The following is a 15,937-nucleotide window of genomic DNA, read 5'->3' on the forward strand; positions in this document are numbered from 1 at the left end:
AGAGAAGCAGGGGACATCATTGGAAATGAATATTTATCTTAAAAGAATAACAAAAGGGTTATGCGTTTTGACACAACAAAATTACACCAAAAATGTTAATTATAAGAAGTTTTCAAAAAAATTAGTATAGACGGGTTAAATCAGGGACAAGCTCAGAAAAATCAAATTGAGTTAGATAATTTAATATAATATAATTTTATTTTATAAGCAGACTCAAAAGATTACTAATTTTATATTTATAAGAGGATTAAGTCCTTCTATACTCTCACTTCTCTTGGTTACTAGAACAAAATATGTATGGTTAGTTTTCAAGAAATAACAGTATTACTAATAATTTACTATAGATCGTAATATTCTTATATTTTCTTTCATAATTTTTCTAGCTACAAAAATAATAATGTATTACCTGAAAAATAAGACGGGAAAGTTCATATAAAATATATTTCACATCTCACAATCTTTTTTTCCTCTGATGAAATAGTGCATCTCGAATGTTTTACGTAATTATGTTAGACTTGTTTTCAGAAAGCTGTTGACTATTTGCTGCTTTGCAACTTTTTGTTTCTCTTTTATACATAGTAAAGATTTTCTGATAGCAAACAAATTACTTTTTAGATGTGATATATCTACGAAAATTGCTATTTTTCATGGATGATTTCTGGAGATTTTAACTAATGAACACAATTTGTTAAAATTAACTGCTAAGGATATAGATATAATAGAATGTATCTTAAAAATTACATGCGTTAAGATTATTCAAAAATTAAAATGACCATAAAGATGCACGTAACATAATTTGTGTTTTAATATCATCCTAGCGATTTGTACTTACAAAATTTATCTTTTATTGTCTCAGTTTTAGAACTGAAAATTTAATTGTATATTTTTATGAGCCCTACACAATGCCACGCTCCTAGAGACATATAGCTAGATTCTAACGTCAAGCTTAAATTAAAAAAAAAAAAAAAGTGTGACGAGCTGTGGACAAAGCATTATACAAAACATATTAAAACAATTAATAGATTTTACAGCTTGTCAGAGCTTTATACAGAGTATGGTTAGTATAACATGAGTGTTATTTCAGCCTATATAACCCCAATTCCAAAACCTATCGAATCGATTTCAAATGGTGAATCTAAACCGTTCAAACCAAACTACTTCATTAGTTGTGCGTTACATGCAAAATTTATAATTTTACGAATTTATTTAGTATAAAGTCAAGCGGTCAAATGTGTGAGTTTTTAAGTTAATTTTAATACATTCATTTTTCAACATTTTTACCACTTGATTTGATACTAAGATAACTCAAAAATGTAAAAAAAAATTGCATGTAAACGCATATCACTCATAAAGTAAGTAGGTTTGAACGGTTTGAATTAGTCGTTTGAAGTCTATTCAATCAATTTTGAAGTTAGCGTCATATGACACCAATGTCATACTAGCCGGAATCTTTTATACATAACAAAGAAGAAAGAGTGTTTTTCTTAATTATATTTCAAAGTGAAAGATAAGTCATCGGTCAATATTAGATTAAATCCTCATATCCGAAAATCATGAATATTTTTTAAATAGCATGATTATCATATTACGTCTTTTTTTTGTTTCACAAGTACTATTATAATTAATTAGATTTTCATATTAACATTGATAGAACATTATTTAAAATGATGATTATTGATAGAAATTTATTACGGTACATTTTCTTTAACATTTGATAGAACAATATTTTTGTTCTCCTCAAATTTCGCCTTCAAAAAAGATCTTTAAAGTCGTAGGATTTTATTTTACAATTCTAACGGATCCAAATTCATTTTTATTGTATTTTCCAGTGAAAATGTATGATTAAATTAGTCCACAGAGGTGATCTGCAGTTTTGAATTAGAACTATTATATGACTTTAACCAATTAAATGTAAGTTTTCAGTTTTTTTTTTCAATAAATTATTTAGTTTCGGATTTAATATTTTAATGAATTTAAAATTATGATATATAAAGATTTAAAATAACCAAATAATAAAAGTATTTAATATTTAGAAACGATATTAATTAAAGTTACTAATTAACTTAGATTCAAGGTGCGGTGTAATTGTCTGGGATAGTTGTTAAATTTTTTGAAGGTTAATTAGTGGCTTTTAATGCACACTAACAATTCCATTAATAAAAAAAGAACTTACAACGGGTCAAATGATCCTCTTTTATAGATCTAAACTCATTTATTTTCATGAAATCACTTAAATTACTCTAATCAACTAATGATATTTATCTACTCTAAAAAACATCATATTACTTCTCCATCTCTATCTACAACTAGATGTATTTTCATCTGATAGCCATCGCACTCTGACAACGGGTTTGCCGCGCTCCGATCAAAATCGGAGTAAAGACTCTACACTTTAGGTTTCGACGATACCGCACTCTCTGCTCCGATCGACTTGGCTCTCTCCTCTCTCCCTCATTCTCTTCTCCGCTTGAGGAGATAGAGACGAGAGAGAGACGGATATCACTATGCCAGGCAAAAAATTAGAAAGAGAGAAGAATGAAATAGAGAGAGAGGTAGAGGAAGAAGAGAGCAGTGATGGCCGGAATTTCTTCTTTTATCTTCTTCTTGATAGCTGTTAAATTACATTACCGTTGCTGTCAAGGCAGATCCGGTGTATTTAATTTATGTTTATTGTTATTAGATGAATTGTGCATATTGAAATCGATCAAAACATGTCTGCAAACTTTGCTTTGTTTTGTCCAATTACCTGTAGCGTTTTGTATTGATTCATGTACTTTATTTAAATTTTAATTAAGTCACTTGACAGCAACTGCCAAAGTCAAATTTCTCAAAAAAAAGTACTTAATATAAATATGGACATGATTCTCATTTCTCTTATAAAAAAAGAAAAAGACAATACATGACATGTAACCGGTGCCAAAAATAACCTTGAAAATTGAATAATACTTCGTACCGAATCATAAAAACAAAAAACGAAATGTTGTGGAATTCTTCTACTCCCTAAAATGATTTATAGCACGAACCAAACACCTCCTAAAAGGAATGACAAACAAAAAAGAAAAGAAAAATTAAAAAAATAACTCTTTCCTAACTGTTAATTTTTGTAAGAGAAAAGAGATGTAAGAAAACAACTTACTATTACAATCTTATTATTTGTTTTAGATGTATCTCTATTTATAAAAGAAATAAAAAAAAACTAACTATTGCACTATTAATTACGACCATTAACCACTATATTCTAGCCTATTAATTACATGACACTATTTCTTACAATTAGCCGTTATTTTTAACACTAACATACATGGTAACGCCACTTTTCTCTTGTTCAATTTAAAAGCCCCGAATAGTACTGTGAAATTTAAGCATCATGAACTCGGGGGGTATTTGTAGGCATAAACTGCATAGAAAGATTGTACACATGTAAGAACTAGAAGTATGAAAGCAGCAATGAGAGAAATTATTGACCACGGACTACTGAAGTAATCACGAATCAATTTTGCTCGCTGCTTATTCCACCATGATTCACTGTATCTCTTCACTTCCGTGTATACTTTCGTTAAATAGTGATCTTTCTCCACAACACAACCTTCGGTAACATGGTTGAGGAAATCAGCCAAATCTGCTTCACTGCCTAGCCAGTTCTCAATGATTCCGCATTCTTGTAATATTGTCACATCATATGGTGTGCTCACTAGACTATCCAAGAATGATACAAAACTTGTAAAGGGTAACTGATCTTTGCCATATTTGGAATGTTCAAATGCCATAAGGTTTGCGAAAATAGGCTTAGTGTCATCGCCTATTTGTAGTGTAGGGATTTTCAAGACACCATATTCAAATGATATGTCGAGCATATGTTTCGGGTTGCTCTGTGGTGCGAATTTCACGCCCTTTTGTTTGAGCTCAGTGGCAGAAGGGATCATCAAGGATATATTCCTGGTAGAATTCAGCAATGACACTGACAAGCTTCGTGAATTTGAATGAGGAAATCTTTTTGTGAGCAAACCTTTGATTCTATTGGTGCAAAATGATTTGGAACTCAATACAATTGCTTTCTCTGAGATGGGCACTAAAGAGTGGTAACACAGATGGATCAAATGATGAATTTCAGTTGGTGGGTCTGGAATTTTGGAGTCTAGGGAGTCTAGGGAGTCTGGGGAGTACTCTGTGGGTCGAATTTGGAACAAAAGAATATAAGTAATTGATTTAACAAAAACCATTCTATCTAATGCTTTATTTAAATTACCAATCTCGTACAACTTATCAATTATAAAGAAGGGAATTTGGTTCTCTAGAAGTAGCAACTCACGCGCTATGAAAATAGAATTCCAGCCAATCTCACCAAAAACCATGACATTGTTATCTAAAAGTTTTAAAAAGTACTCGAACACAAAGCATCCATCAAGCAGCATCATCTTGACAAATGCGTTGCTGTCAAGATGATCAAACGTCTCATTATAACACTTCCGTGTTCTCATTTCAAGCAACTTCATCTCTGATAAACAGAGATCCAAACTTATGTGGTCCTCACGGGACAAGAAATCCTGTAAGAACCGCATTTTTTGTTCCTCCAAGGCTCGAAGGTGCTTTTGACCATGGTGGAATGGGCCGATGGAGACGGCAGAGGGCTCGAAGAAATCCTTCTTGCTTTTTGAAATGTTATGTGGTGTGCGAAAGATTGTGAAGTTCTTCGCCTCGTCCGTATTGGCCCATGTATCGAGTTCACGTTGCAGAGATACAACTACTTTTGACAGAGGAGAGGATTCTGACAAAGGAGAGGCTTCAAGTTGCATTGATTCTGAAGGAGTGTATGTGTGGTGCATTGCATCGAGATCTACAACTATCTGGATTTCTTCCATTAATATTTTTTTGGTGAATGGAAGAGTTTTGGTTGAACTTGAACAAAACGATCGACCTTTATCATTTGTATTTATATTGATCATTAGTAGGTGTGGCCCCATCACGCTGAGCTGGAAAATGCTACTTTTCAACATAGCCCTTGCATTATTGAAAACTCTTTCCTGAAATAAATTAGGTCTAACAGTGAGCCACGTAATGCACAAGAAATGCAGAGAAAGTTAAGTCTTCCTAATTAAATTCATAACTATTTTTTTTTCTTAACTAGTGTATGGAGAATGTGGTTCTGGAACTAAATTTCTCCTTCGTTTATTATTGATTACAGGACACCTTTCTGATCGATGTTGCTAAGAATAATGTAATCTATATTTATCATTATTTTATAACCCTCAAAGAAATGGTTCAATAATTATGACCTGCACTGGAACTAGATGCTTCCGAGTAGGCCTGTTATCTCAATCAAAAATATAAAAAAATAAGAAAAATTAAACCTTCGAAGTGTTTTCACAAGTGAAATGTTTATAATGGACCTTTTAGGAATAATTTATTGCAAGTCAGCAAAATTATAACTTGTTATCTCAATAATATCTCCATTCTTATATTATGCACGTAGTTGTCCTGATCCTTCAACGGCCGAGATTGAAAGATAAGTTTTCCAATTGAATATCAACCCTCCAATCACATAATCTGTCTTCTTTTGATTATATATATCTATTTTATGTGTATAAATTTAAATTTAGTTAAAAACATGCTCGCCACACAGACTGCTACATGGTTTATCATATTAAAATTGAATAAATCTTTAGCAATTTGTTTCCTTATTTCTCCTTACATCTATCTTCTATTCTACCAATTAAATTATTTACTTATTTCTCCATTTTCTCCGTTTCATTTCCCTGCCATCTATAAAAAATTAAAAACTAATGAATCTGTGTATGCCTCATTTTGTTAATTCTCAATGAAAGTTTTTACAATAATCAATTGTCATTAATATGTGTAGACTAACTTATATAGAAAGTTTTTTAAATGCAGAAAAATTAACTCACATAATGAACAACGATAGAAAAATACAATCCAATGTCTTTTATGAAATAATAAATAATACCACAATTTATCTAGAGAATAATCATTACAATGAATATAAATGAATATAAAAAAATTAATAATAAGAATATCACAAGGTATTCTTTATGTGAAGTTATTCAGAAGAGAGTTTCAATATAACAAATTTAATGTGCAATTTGGGTTAAAAAAATTGCTACAAAATGTCATAGCATTATAGAGAATTTTTTATTTTTAGAAATTATTATTAAATAATATAAGAATATAGATTCAGTACGTGAATTTTTTTTATGGCATAGCAGGCGCTGAGTGGGTAACTTGGATTTAAATTTTGGAATTGAGTTGGTAGTTTGGGTCCAAAGTTTAAGTCGGAACCACTAATTCGGCTTCAAAGTTTGAATCTGAACTACTAACTTGGCGTTCAAAAGTTTTAATTCAAATCACTAACTCAGAGCTTTCTAGATCTTTGAAAATCTAACGTATTCAATCAATTTTCCTATATTATTTAATAATAATTTTAAAATTCAAAATTCTCTGGCAAAATTTTTGTGCTATAAAATGTTCAAAGTTTACTTTTTCCTTTATATTTGAAAATTTATAACTCAAATTGACACAAAATTTATTATATTGGAACTCTCTTCTATATAACTTACATTTTTTTTCATAGAATAAAATCTTATGGTAATTTGTTATAAATTTATTTTATTTGTGGTATCATAATATAAGAATGGCTATTTCATAAAGACAAACTAGATTTTTTTTTCTATTTTTGTTGACTGAGTCAATTTTTCTATGTTTAGAAATATTAATGACGGACCAAGTATTTAATTATTGTAAAAACCATCATTGAGAGGTCTGAAACGTGGCAGACTAGGATTGATTAGTTTTCATAGATGGCAGGAAAATTTTGCCCACCAGTGGGCAGAGGATTTGATTCCTTCATTTCTTCTCTTTCTCTATAGTTTCAACAATGAAAATAGAAACAATCATATTTTTTCGTATTTTGTTTATGGCTATTGTATTTTTGTGAATAGATGAATATCAGATTTTATGCTAACAAAAGCAATAAATCTTTCTGATATGAAGAGAAAATAAATAATATCTAGAACTTTCGTGTACATAAATTTCTACTTTTAAAATAATTTTCATGAATAATATATATATAGAGAAAATTCTTATTTGAATCATTTAATTATATATTTTTCAAATTTGTTTCTTTACATATCATCTCCTCTAAATTGTTTAATAACCTGTCTCGCTTGTAGAGAAAATTAGATATTGAATCGCAATGATATTTTAAACAAAAAATCATGTTATATTTGATCTTTTTTTCATTTGTTGTTGTTTCTTTTATTGTTATTTATTATTTGGATTTTCATTTTTTTTCAATTTGTCTTTTATTTTTTTTAATTTTGTGTGAATGTCAAATAAAAAAGTATCTTCATATTATATCCAATCTTATAATATGTTTATGTTGCAACGCACAGGCACAATACTAGTTACTTATAACGTACCTAGAAGTATATCTAATATTACTTATTTTGCTCTCAAAATGAAATATATATACTATGAAACAGAGGCAGAACATATTATATGGGAAAGGGTGCTAAGCACCCCTCATAAATTGAAATTTTGTAATTTTATCCTTTCAAGTATTTAATTTTTGCAAAATTTATTACTAGTAGCCTCCCTTATAAATTGAAATTACACGACACTTGTTCATTCAGCCTCCTCAATTTCAATTTTCTAGTTCCGCCCCTGCTAGGAAATGAAGTAAAGCAAAGAATTTCCATATCATTAAAGAGGAAAGATGAAGTAAAGAATAGAACATATGGGTGTCTCGACATTACGAAAAGCAAAAGTACTGTCACCCTTTCCTTGTCTTGCCATTATGTTCCACCTCTTTTGAATAATGAAATCTTCAAATTTACAAAAGAGAAAAGAAAATCAAAAGAAAAAGATACCCCAGAAACGAAAGGAATATAAGTAATGAAAGGAATTTAGTTGCCCAATAACCACATTCTCCAACAATCCCCATTCTGATCTCTCTTTATTTTTCCCCAACAATCCACATTACTTTATCATTAGTAGAAATGAATTACTCAATTGATTTCGTCATGATGCTTACAAAATTAACAATATATTATGAAAAAAAACAAAAAGAAATTATTAACAAATGCTTTAAGGCTACCAATGGAATGAAATTGCAAAGTTAGAGACACCGTAATTGAGTCCATTTATCAGAAGAGCCGTAGCCATTTTGAATTACATTAATTGATTTGCCAGGACTCTACAATAATTTGATATGTTTGTAAATATAGTAATCCAGTCCATTTGAAAGTTGTATATATTTTATTTAAACTAGTTATTTGGAAGCAAGTCGTTAAATGACCGAGTTCTGAGCTATTTATATATATATAGTTGATTCTGTTTTGTTTTTCTAGTTTGTTGCCGTTGTAAATCAACAGAGACTGTCAGATGGATGTGATGGTGCCGTTTTGATCATGTCTCTAAACATGATGTGACAATGGTAATCATTTGCTATTCATTAGTCTTAATGGATAAAGAGAGAGAGCTATGAATATTTAGAATAATTATATGAATTTTCTCACTTCAGTTCCACCTCTATAGCAACAATAAAGGAAGGTTGTATTATGATCCCTTCTTTTACAGTTTCGAACTCATCTTTCCATCAATCTTTATAGATATAAATACTTGGAAGATACGATATTAATACTTTGATGCATAACTTGTTATAATCATTCTTCTAATGAAGTAGTGAGGACCCCCGTATACCTTTTCAACTTTCCCCAATCATTTCCGCTTCAACCTTCCTCTAACAAAAATAGTTACTCTCATAGGAATAAATATTTTAGTGCATTTGTATAAATATATGCAAAAAAAGATATTAATACTTGATGTGTAACTTGATATGATTGAACACTTGAAGATTAAACCCTGTACAATATATATACATATAAATACATCAGTGCATATGTACAAAGAGGAGGGTTCAAATGCCTCCATTTTTAAAAACTTTAATAACTCAAAATTTAAATCTTAAAATTCAAAATAAAACCGTTGGATATAAACTATATCATTTTATCTATGCACGTGTAAAAAATTATGGCATTTCAACTTTGTTTTGATTGTCATCTTGAGCTTGTAAAAATGTATACAAATGTGGATAATTTTAGACGTTAATTTTTCAACTTATTGATTCATATAAAATCAAAATCAAAATGTGATAATTTTTTATGGGCACATAGAGAAAATAACATAGATTACATCTAACGGTTTTATTTTGACGTTTAAGTTTTAAACTTTGAGTTATTTAAGTTTTTATAAATGGAGGCATGATGGAGGCACAAAAAATGGAGGCATTTGAACCCTCCTCATATACAAATACTTACAATACTTTAGATTAATGCTTTTAGACATCATCCAGCGCCATATGTAACAAGATATCAAATTTTGCTCCCCCAGATAATTATGGCAATATTAATATTCTTAGAAACGTGTATAGTTCCCGCCCCCATTTAGTTGAATGGTCCTCCACAGATATTTATGATACAACAACGTTTGAGAGATTTAGTTGGGGAGACAATTATTAAAAGTTGTTCACCTTATAAGTATACATTCTTTCATGCATAGGTATTCGTGCATAGTTATTAATACTTTAGAAAAAAAATTCAACGTTGGAGTTTTTGTGGTTCCCAGTCAATTATAGTAGTTATAATGAGGAGACAGTGCAAGAACTGAAGTGTGGGAACTGTTATGAGGGTCTGAATATTTAATGAGTGAAAATAAGTACGGATACGAAATCCTCCACTGGACTGTATCGTATTCATTAACACCCATACTAAACATGTACTTAACCCATATTTTTAATAACAAAAAAAAGACAGCCGATTACCACTCAATCTCAATTTACATGCTAATTTCAGAAGTCCTATATATATTCAATATTTTTTTTAAGCCCCAGCAAATTAAAAACGATGATTATAGAAATTAACAAATGGCTAGTCGATCATGCAATGACTTTCCATATCATCAAAGAGGAAAGATGAATTAAAGAATAACAGAAAAGAAATCAAAAGCAAAAGTATTTCATAGTATCCTTGTGGCAAGCAATGAATTTTCATATCATCAAAGAGAAAAGATGAAGTAAAGAATAACATAAAAGAAATCAAAAGCAAAAGTATTTCATAGTATCCTTGTGTTGCCATTATATATGCTCCACCTCTTTTAAATAATGAATCCTTCAAATTTATAAAAGAGAAGAGAAAATCAAAAGAAAAAGGTACCACAAAACGAAAAGAATAAGTAATTATCTTTGATCCTAGCAATAGTATTGAATTATGGTCACTTATTTATTGGGATAGCATGTCTTTGAGATTGACATATTGTTTCTAAATAACAGTAAAGAGAAGAAAAGAAAAGAAATGACAAGATTTAAGTAGAATTGAAAACTAAAAATTTATTATCAAATGTTTTTCTTATACACAGAGACAACACCCTGGTTTTATATATATGAATCGGACAATTATTATTATTCGCTATTGAGCTAATGGGCATACTCTGTTGTCCTTATCTCTCAATATTAAAGAGAAGTTTGGACTGGGCTGGGCTGGGTCGTTATTGGGCTAATGGGCCATAATATAGATGCCTAAGTCAATAGGACTCATCTAAAATGGATATACTTCCCAAGCAACCTCTCTCTTTTTCTGTGTCAACTATGTTAAAACTTGAAATTTATCAAAAAGTGTTGTTTAATGTTCAGAGAGTAAAATTGAATTTCTGAATTTTCCATGACAACTGGTTTATATATATTGCCTCATTCTAACCATTTTGAAACTCAGGCGTCATCATCTTTCCTCACCATTTTCTGGGTTTTCTTTCTTTTGTTTCGATATGGGATTTCCATTCATATATGGGACATGCTACTGCAGGAATTTGTCCAAATTACTCTTAATTATTACCCTTTTTGCGGTGACAAGTTGGGATATATATATTGTTCCAGTTGAGTCAAATTATCACCAATTGCAAGTGACCGGGATGTTTTTTAACGAGTAGTGAGAGGTATTAATTATAACTAGGACCCAATTAATAAGCTTAATTTGAGTTTTATTTTTTCAACCAGCGTAATTTTGGTGCATAGTTCCTTTTGATTCACATTAGGACTAGTTAACTTGATATTCTGATCAATTAACAATTTTAAGAGATGATATTGCCACATCTTGATTTATTTTCCAGAATGCAGTGCTTGTGTAAAATTAGCCCTGATTTACATAATTCACTCGTACAATGAAATATATAAATAAAATCACCAAGATATGTATTATAAGTGCCTCATCAAGATATGATGATCACCCCAAAAATTGGTTTGCTATAACCATGGTGTGCACTATCGGAAAGTGCCCTGTTTTGTTCAACCTATTAGACTCGAGTGGTAAGACTTTATCAAGATTGTTGTACTGGTACAATACAATTTTAGATATATCAATCATCTGCTTTTTATTGAAATGCTTAATCCTGTGTATTCATTGTACAATATCATACATGCGCAAATTAATTAGGCATGCACCTATGTGGTTTTTCTTTTTTTTTAAATTAAAACTGATAGAAACTATCAGTGATTACAGTAATTAATAAAATTAAATAAGAACAGCCTCACATCAATACAATCTAGAACAGCACCTATGTGGGTTTTCATTATGGTTGGCCCTAGAATTAAAAAAAAAAATTCGAAATTTTCAAAAGTTCAATTTTCTGTATCTATCACATCTTTCTTTGTCTCCCTTTCAATTTTCATATGCTGCATAAAGGGTATGCAGGAGAAGGGCCTTAGAATGCGAGGAAACAAAAACTGAGCAGTACAAGCTCTCGTTAAGTTGCCCTGTGACACCAGAGTTTGGAAATTCAGTTAAAACTAATTTTGAGATAATAAAAGCATTACAAAACTGTATGCCGAATGTTTTAGGTAATTCTGTTAGACTTGTTTTCAGAAAGCTGTGGACTATTAGCTGCTTTGCAACTTACTGTTTCTCTTTTATACATAGTAAAGATTTTCTGATGCAATCTAAAAAAAGACAATACATGCCTGTAACCGGTGCTGAAAATAATTAACCTTAAAAATTGAATAATAAAGGACACAAAGTAAAGGAATTCAAATATATATATATAGTGCAGAGTAACAAGGTGCTGTTGAATAAAACTTCGTAGGAAATCATAAAAAAAAAAAAAAAAAAGACAGACAAGATAGAACACTAATTAAAAGGAATGACAATTGACAAACAAGGAAGAAAAAAAAATCAAAAAATAACTCCTTAACATACATGGTAACGCCACTTTTCTCTTGTTCAATTTAAAAGCCCCGAATAGTACTATGAAATTTAAGTATCATGAACTCGGGGGGTATTTGTAGGCATAAACTGCATAGAAAGATTGTACACATGTAAGAACTAGAAGTATCAATGCAGCGATGAGAGAAATTATTGACCACGGACTGCTGAAGTAATCACGAATCAATTTTGCTCGATGCTTGTGCCAGCTTGATTCACTGTATCTGTTCACTGCCGTGTATAATTCCGTCAAATAATGATCTCTCCCCCAAGAACCACCTTCGGTGACCTGGTTGAGGAAATCAGCCAACTCCGCTTCACTGCCTAGCCAGTTCTCAATGATTCCGTGCTGTTGTAATATTGTCACATCATATGGTGTGTTCACTAGATTATCCAAAATTGCTACAAACCTTGTAAAGGGTGACTGCTCTTTGCCATATTTGGAATGTTCGAATGCCATAAGGTTTGCGAAAATAGGCTTAGTGCCTTCGTTGATTTCTAGCCTAGGAATTTTCAAGACACCATATTCAAATGATATGTCGAGCATATGTTTCGGGTTGCTCTTTAGTGCGAATTTCATGCCCTTTTGTTTGAGCTCAGTGGCAGAAGGGATCACCATCGAGGATATATTCCTGGTAGAATTCAGCAATGATACTGACAAGCTTTGTGAATTCGAACGAGGAAATCTTCTTGTGAACAAGCCTTTGATTCTATTGGTGCCGAACATTCTGGTAAGATCAAATGATTTGGAACTCAATACAACTGCTTTCTCTGGGATGGGCACTAAAGAGTGGTAACACAGATGGACCAAATGATGAATTTCAGCTGGAGGGTCTGGAATTTTGGAGATTACGGAATCTAGGGAGTCTAGGGAGTCTAGGGTTTGAATTCGGGACAAAAGAATATAAGCAATTAATTTAACAAAAACCATTCTATCTAGTGCTTTATTTAAATTACCAATATCGTACAACTTATCAATTATAAAGAAGGGAATTTGGTTCTCTAGAAGGAGCAACTCATGCGGTATGAAAAAAGAATTCCAGCCAATCTCATCAAAAGACATGGAATTGTATTCTAAAATTTTTAAAGACATGGAATTGTTTTCTAAAATTTTTGAAAAGTACTCGAGCACAAAGCATCCGTCAAGCAGCATCATCTTGACAAATGCGTTGCTGTCAAGATCATCAAACGTCTCATTATAACACTTCCGTGTTCTCGTTTCTAACTTCTTCATCTCTGATATACAGAGATCCAAACTTAGGTGGTTCCCACGGGACAAGAAATCCTGCAAGAACCGCCTTTTTTGTTCCTCCAAGGCTCGAAGGTGCTTTTGACCATGGTGGAATGGGCCGATGGAGACGGTGGAGGGCTGGAAGAGATTCTTCTTGTTTTTTGACATGTTATGTGGTGTGCGAAAGATTGTGAAGTCCTTCGCCTCGTCTGTATTGGCCCATAATGTGTCTAGTTCACGTTGCAGAGAGGCTTCAAGTTGAATTGATTCTGATGACGGAGGAGGGGTTTCGAGATCTACAACTATCTGGATTTCTTCCATTAATATTTTTTTGGTGAATGGAATTAGAGTTTTGATTGAACTTGAACAAAACGACCTTTAATTATCATTTGTATTTATATTGATCATTAGTACGTTTACTTCTTTTAATATTGATTACAGGACATGTTGCTAAGAATAATTTAATCTATAGTTATCATTATTTTATAACCCTCAAAGAAATAGTTCAATAATTATGACCTGCACTGGAACTAGATGCCTCCGAATACGTAGGCCTGTTATCTCAATCAAAAATAAAAAAGATATCAATAATTTAGAAAATAATTTACTGCAACCTTGTATAGATGAGATGACTATTTAGGAAATATTTTAAATCCAACTTGATATGTATAGTGAGATTTAAAGACACCTCGAATATTTCCACTATCCTATAAAAATGATTTACTGCAACCATTAAAATAATGCGAGCTTATATGCAAAATTTGATATTAATCATGTATTTTTGTGTTTCAAAACTAATTCATCACAAAAAGATATCAATAAAATCTAGAAGTATATCAAAATGAAGTATATATACTACAAAATGAAGTAAAATAAAGAATTTCCATATCATCAAAGAAGAAAGATGAAGTAAAGAATAAAACATATGGATGCAAGCAAAGAATTTCTATATCATCAAAGAGGAAAGATGAAGTAAAGAATAACATAAAAGAAATAAAAAACAAAAGTATTTCATAGTATCCTTGTGGCAAGCAATGAATTTCCATATCATCAAAGAGGAAAGATGAAGTAAAGAATAACATAAAAGAAATCAAAAGCAAAAGTATTTCATAGTATCCTTGTGGCAAGTAATGAATTTCTATAACATCAAAGAGAAAAGATGAAGTAAATAATAACAGAAAAAAAAAATCAAAAGCAAATGCAAAAGCAAAAGTATTTCATAGTATCTTTGTGGCAAGCAACGAATTTCCATATCATCAAAGAGGAAATGAAGTAATGAATAACAGAAAAGAAATCAAAAGCAAATGCAAAAGCAAAAGTATTTCATAGTATCCTTGTGTTGCCATTATGCTCCACCTCTTTTAAAAAATAAAATCTTCAAATTTGCAAAAGAGAAGAGAAAATCAAAAGGAAGAGGTACCACAAAACGAAAAGAATAAGTAATTATCTTTGATCCTAGTAATAGTATTGAATTATGGTTACTTATTTATTGGGATAGCATGTCTTTGAGATTGACATATTGTTTCTAAATTACAGTAAAGAAAAGAAAAAGAAATGACAAGATTTAGGTACAATTGAAAACTAAAAATTTATTATCAAATATTTTTCTTATACAACAAAGACAACACCCTGGTTTTATATATGAAGAGGAATCCACTTACACTCTTTTTTGGTAACACCGGATTATACTCTATATTTTCAAAGTCCAAACAATCGATCCAAACCGTTCAACATGATAGATATGTTAAAATGTACTTGAATATCAAATTTTATATTTTTGTTTGAATTTTTTTACTATTTATTAAAATGAGTACAAAAATTCAATGGTCTGAAAACAACGATTTTGTAAAATACTTAATAAATAGTAAAAAGAATTCAAAAAAATATAAAATTTGATCTGCAAACACATTTTAATATATCCAGCATGTTGAACGGTTTAGATCGACTGTTTGAAATTTAAAAACTTTAAAAATAAAAAATGTAATTTAGTGTCATAAAAAAATAGTGTAATCGGATCCTTTCCCTTTATATATATGAATCGGACAATTATTATTATCGGCTATTGGGCTAATGGGCATACTGTATTGTTCATTGTTCTTATCTTTCAATATTTTTCATTTTCATAACCGTCCAACGCCGCTCCGTGCGTTAATTAAAGAGAAGTTTGGACTGGGCTGAGTCGTTATTGGGCTAATGGGCCATAACATAGATGCCTAAGTCAATAGGACTCATCTAAAATGGGTATACTTCCCAAGCAACCTCTCTCTTTTGCTCTCTGTCAACTATGTTTATTTTCGAAAGCTCAGTAGAGACTACCAAGATCACTGTCAACTATGTTAAAACTTGAAATTTATCAAAAAGTGTTGTTTAATGTTCAGAGAGTAAAATTGAATTTTTAAATTTTCCATGACAACTGGTTTATATTGCCTCATTCTAACCATTT

The 15,937-nt window shown here is 30.9% G+C and overlaps 1 protein-coding gene across 1 annotated transcript; it reads right to left on the bottom strand.

Moving 5' to 3' along the window:
* Nucleotides 1–2,779: 2,779 nt before the first annotated feature.
* LOC144563633 (UPF0481 protein At3g47200-like) lies at nt 2,780–13,815 on the bottom strand. The gene is made up of 2 exons (XM_078313114.1): nt 12,674–13,815; nt 2,780–3,717 (listed from the first exon to the last, which is right to left on the bottom strand). Exons 1-2 carry the CDS (start codon nt 13,813–13,815, stop codon nt 3,366–3,368), a joined length of 1,494 nt encoding a protein of 497 aa, XP_078169240.1. The 3' UTR covers nt 2,780–3,365.
* Between the last annotated feature and the right edge of the window lie 2,122 nt (nt 13,816–15,937).

This window comes from Carex rostrata, chromosome 12, assembly GCF_964058835.1.
Source record: "Carex rostrata chromosome 12, lpCarRost1.2, whole genome shotgun sequence".
Classification (NCBI taxonomy): Eukaryota; Viridiplantae; Streptophyta; class Magnoliopsida; order Poales; family Cyperaceae; genus Carex; species Carex rostrata.

Coding starts and splice junctions, on each gene's coding strand:
- LOC144563633 (XM_078313114.1), bottom strand. CDS start 13,815: ATGGAAGAAATCCAGATAGTTGTAGATCTCGAAACCCCTCCTCCGTCA. Junction 3,718..12,673: donor GAGCAGTCACCCTTTACAAG/GTTTGTAGCAAT, acceptor ACCCTTTACAAG/TTTTGTATCATTCTTGGATA.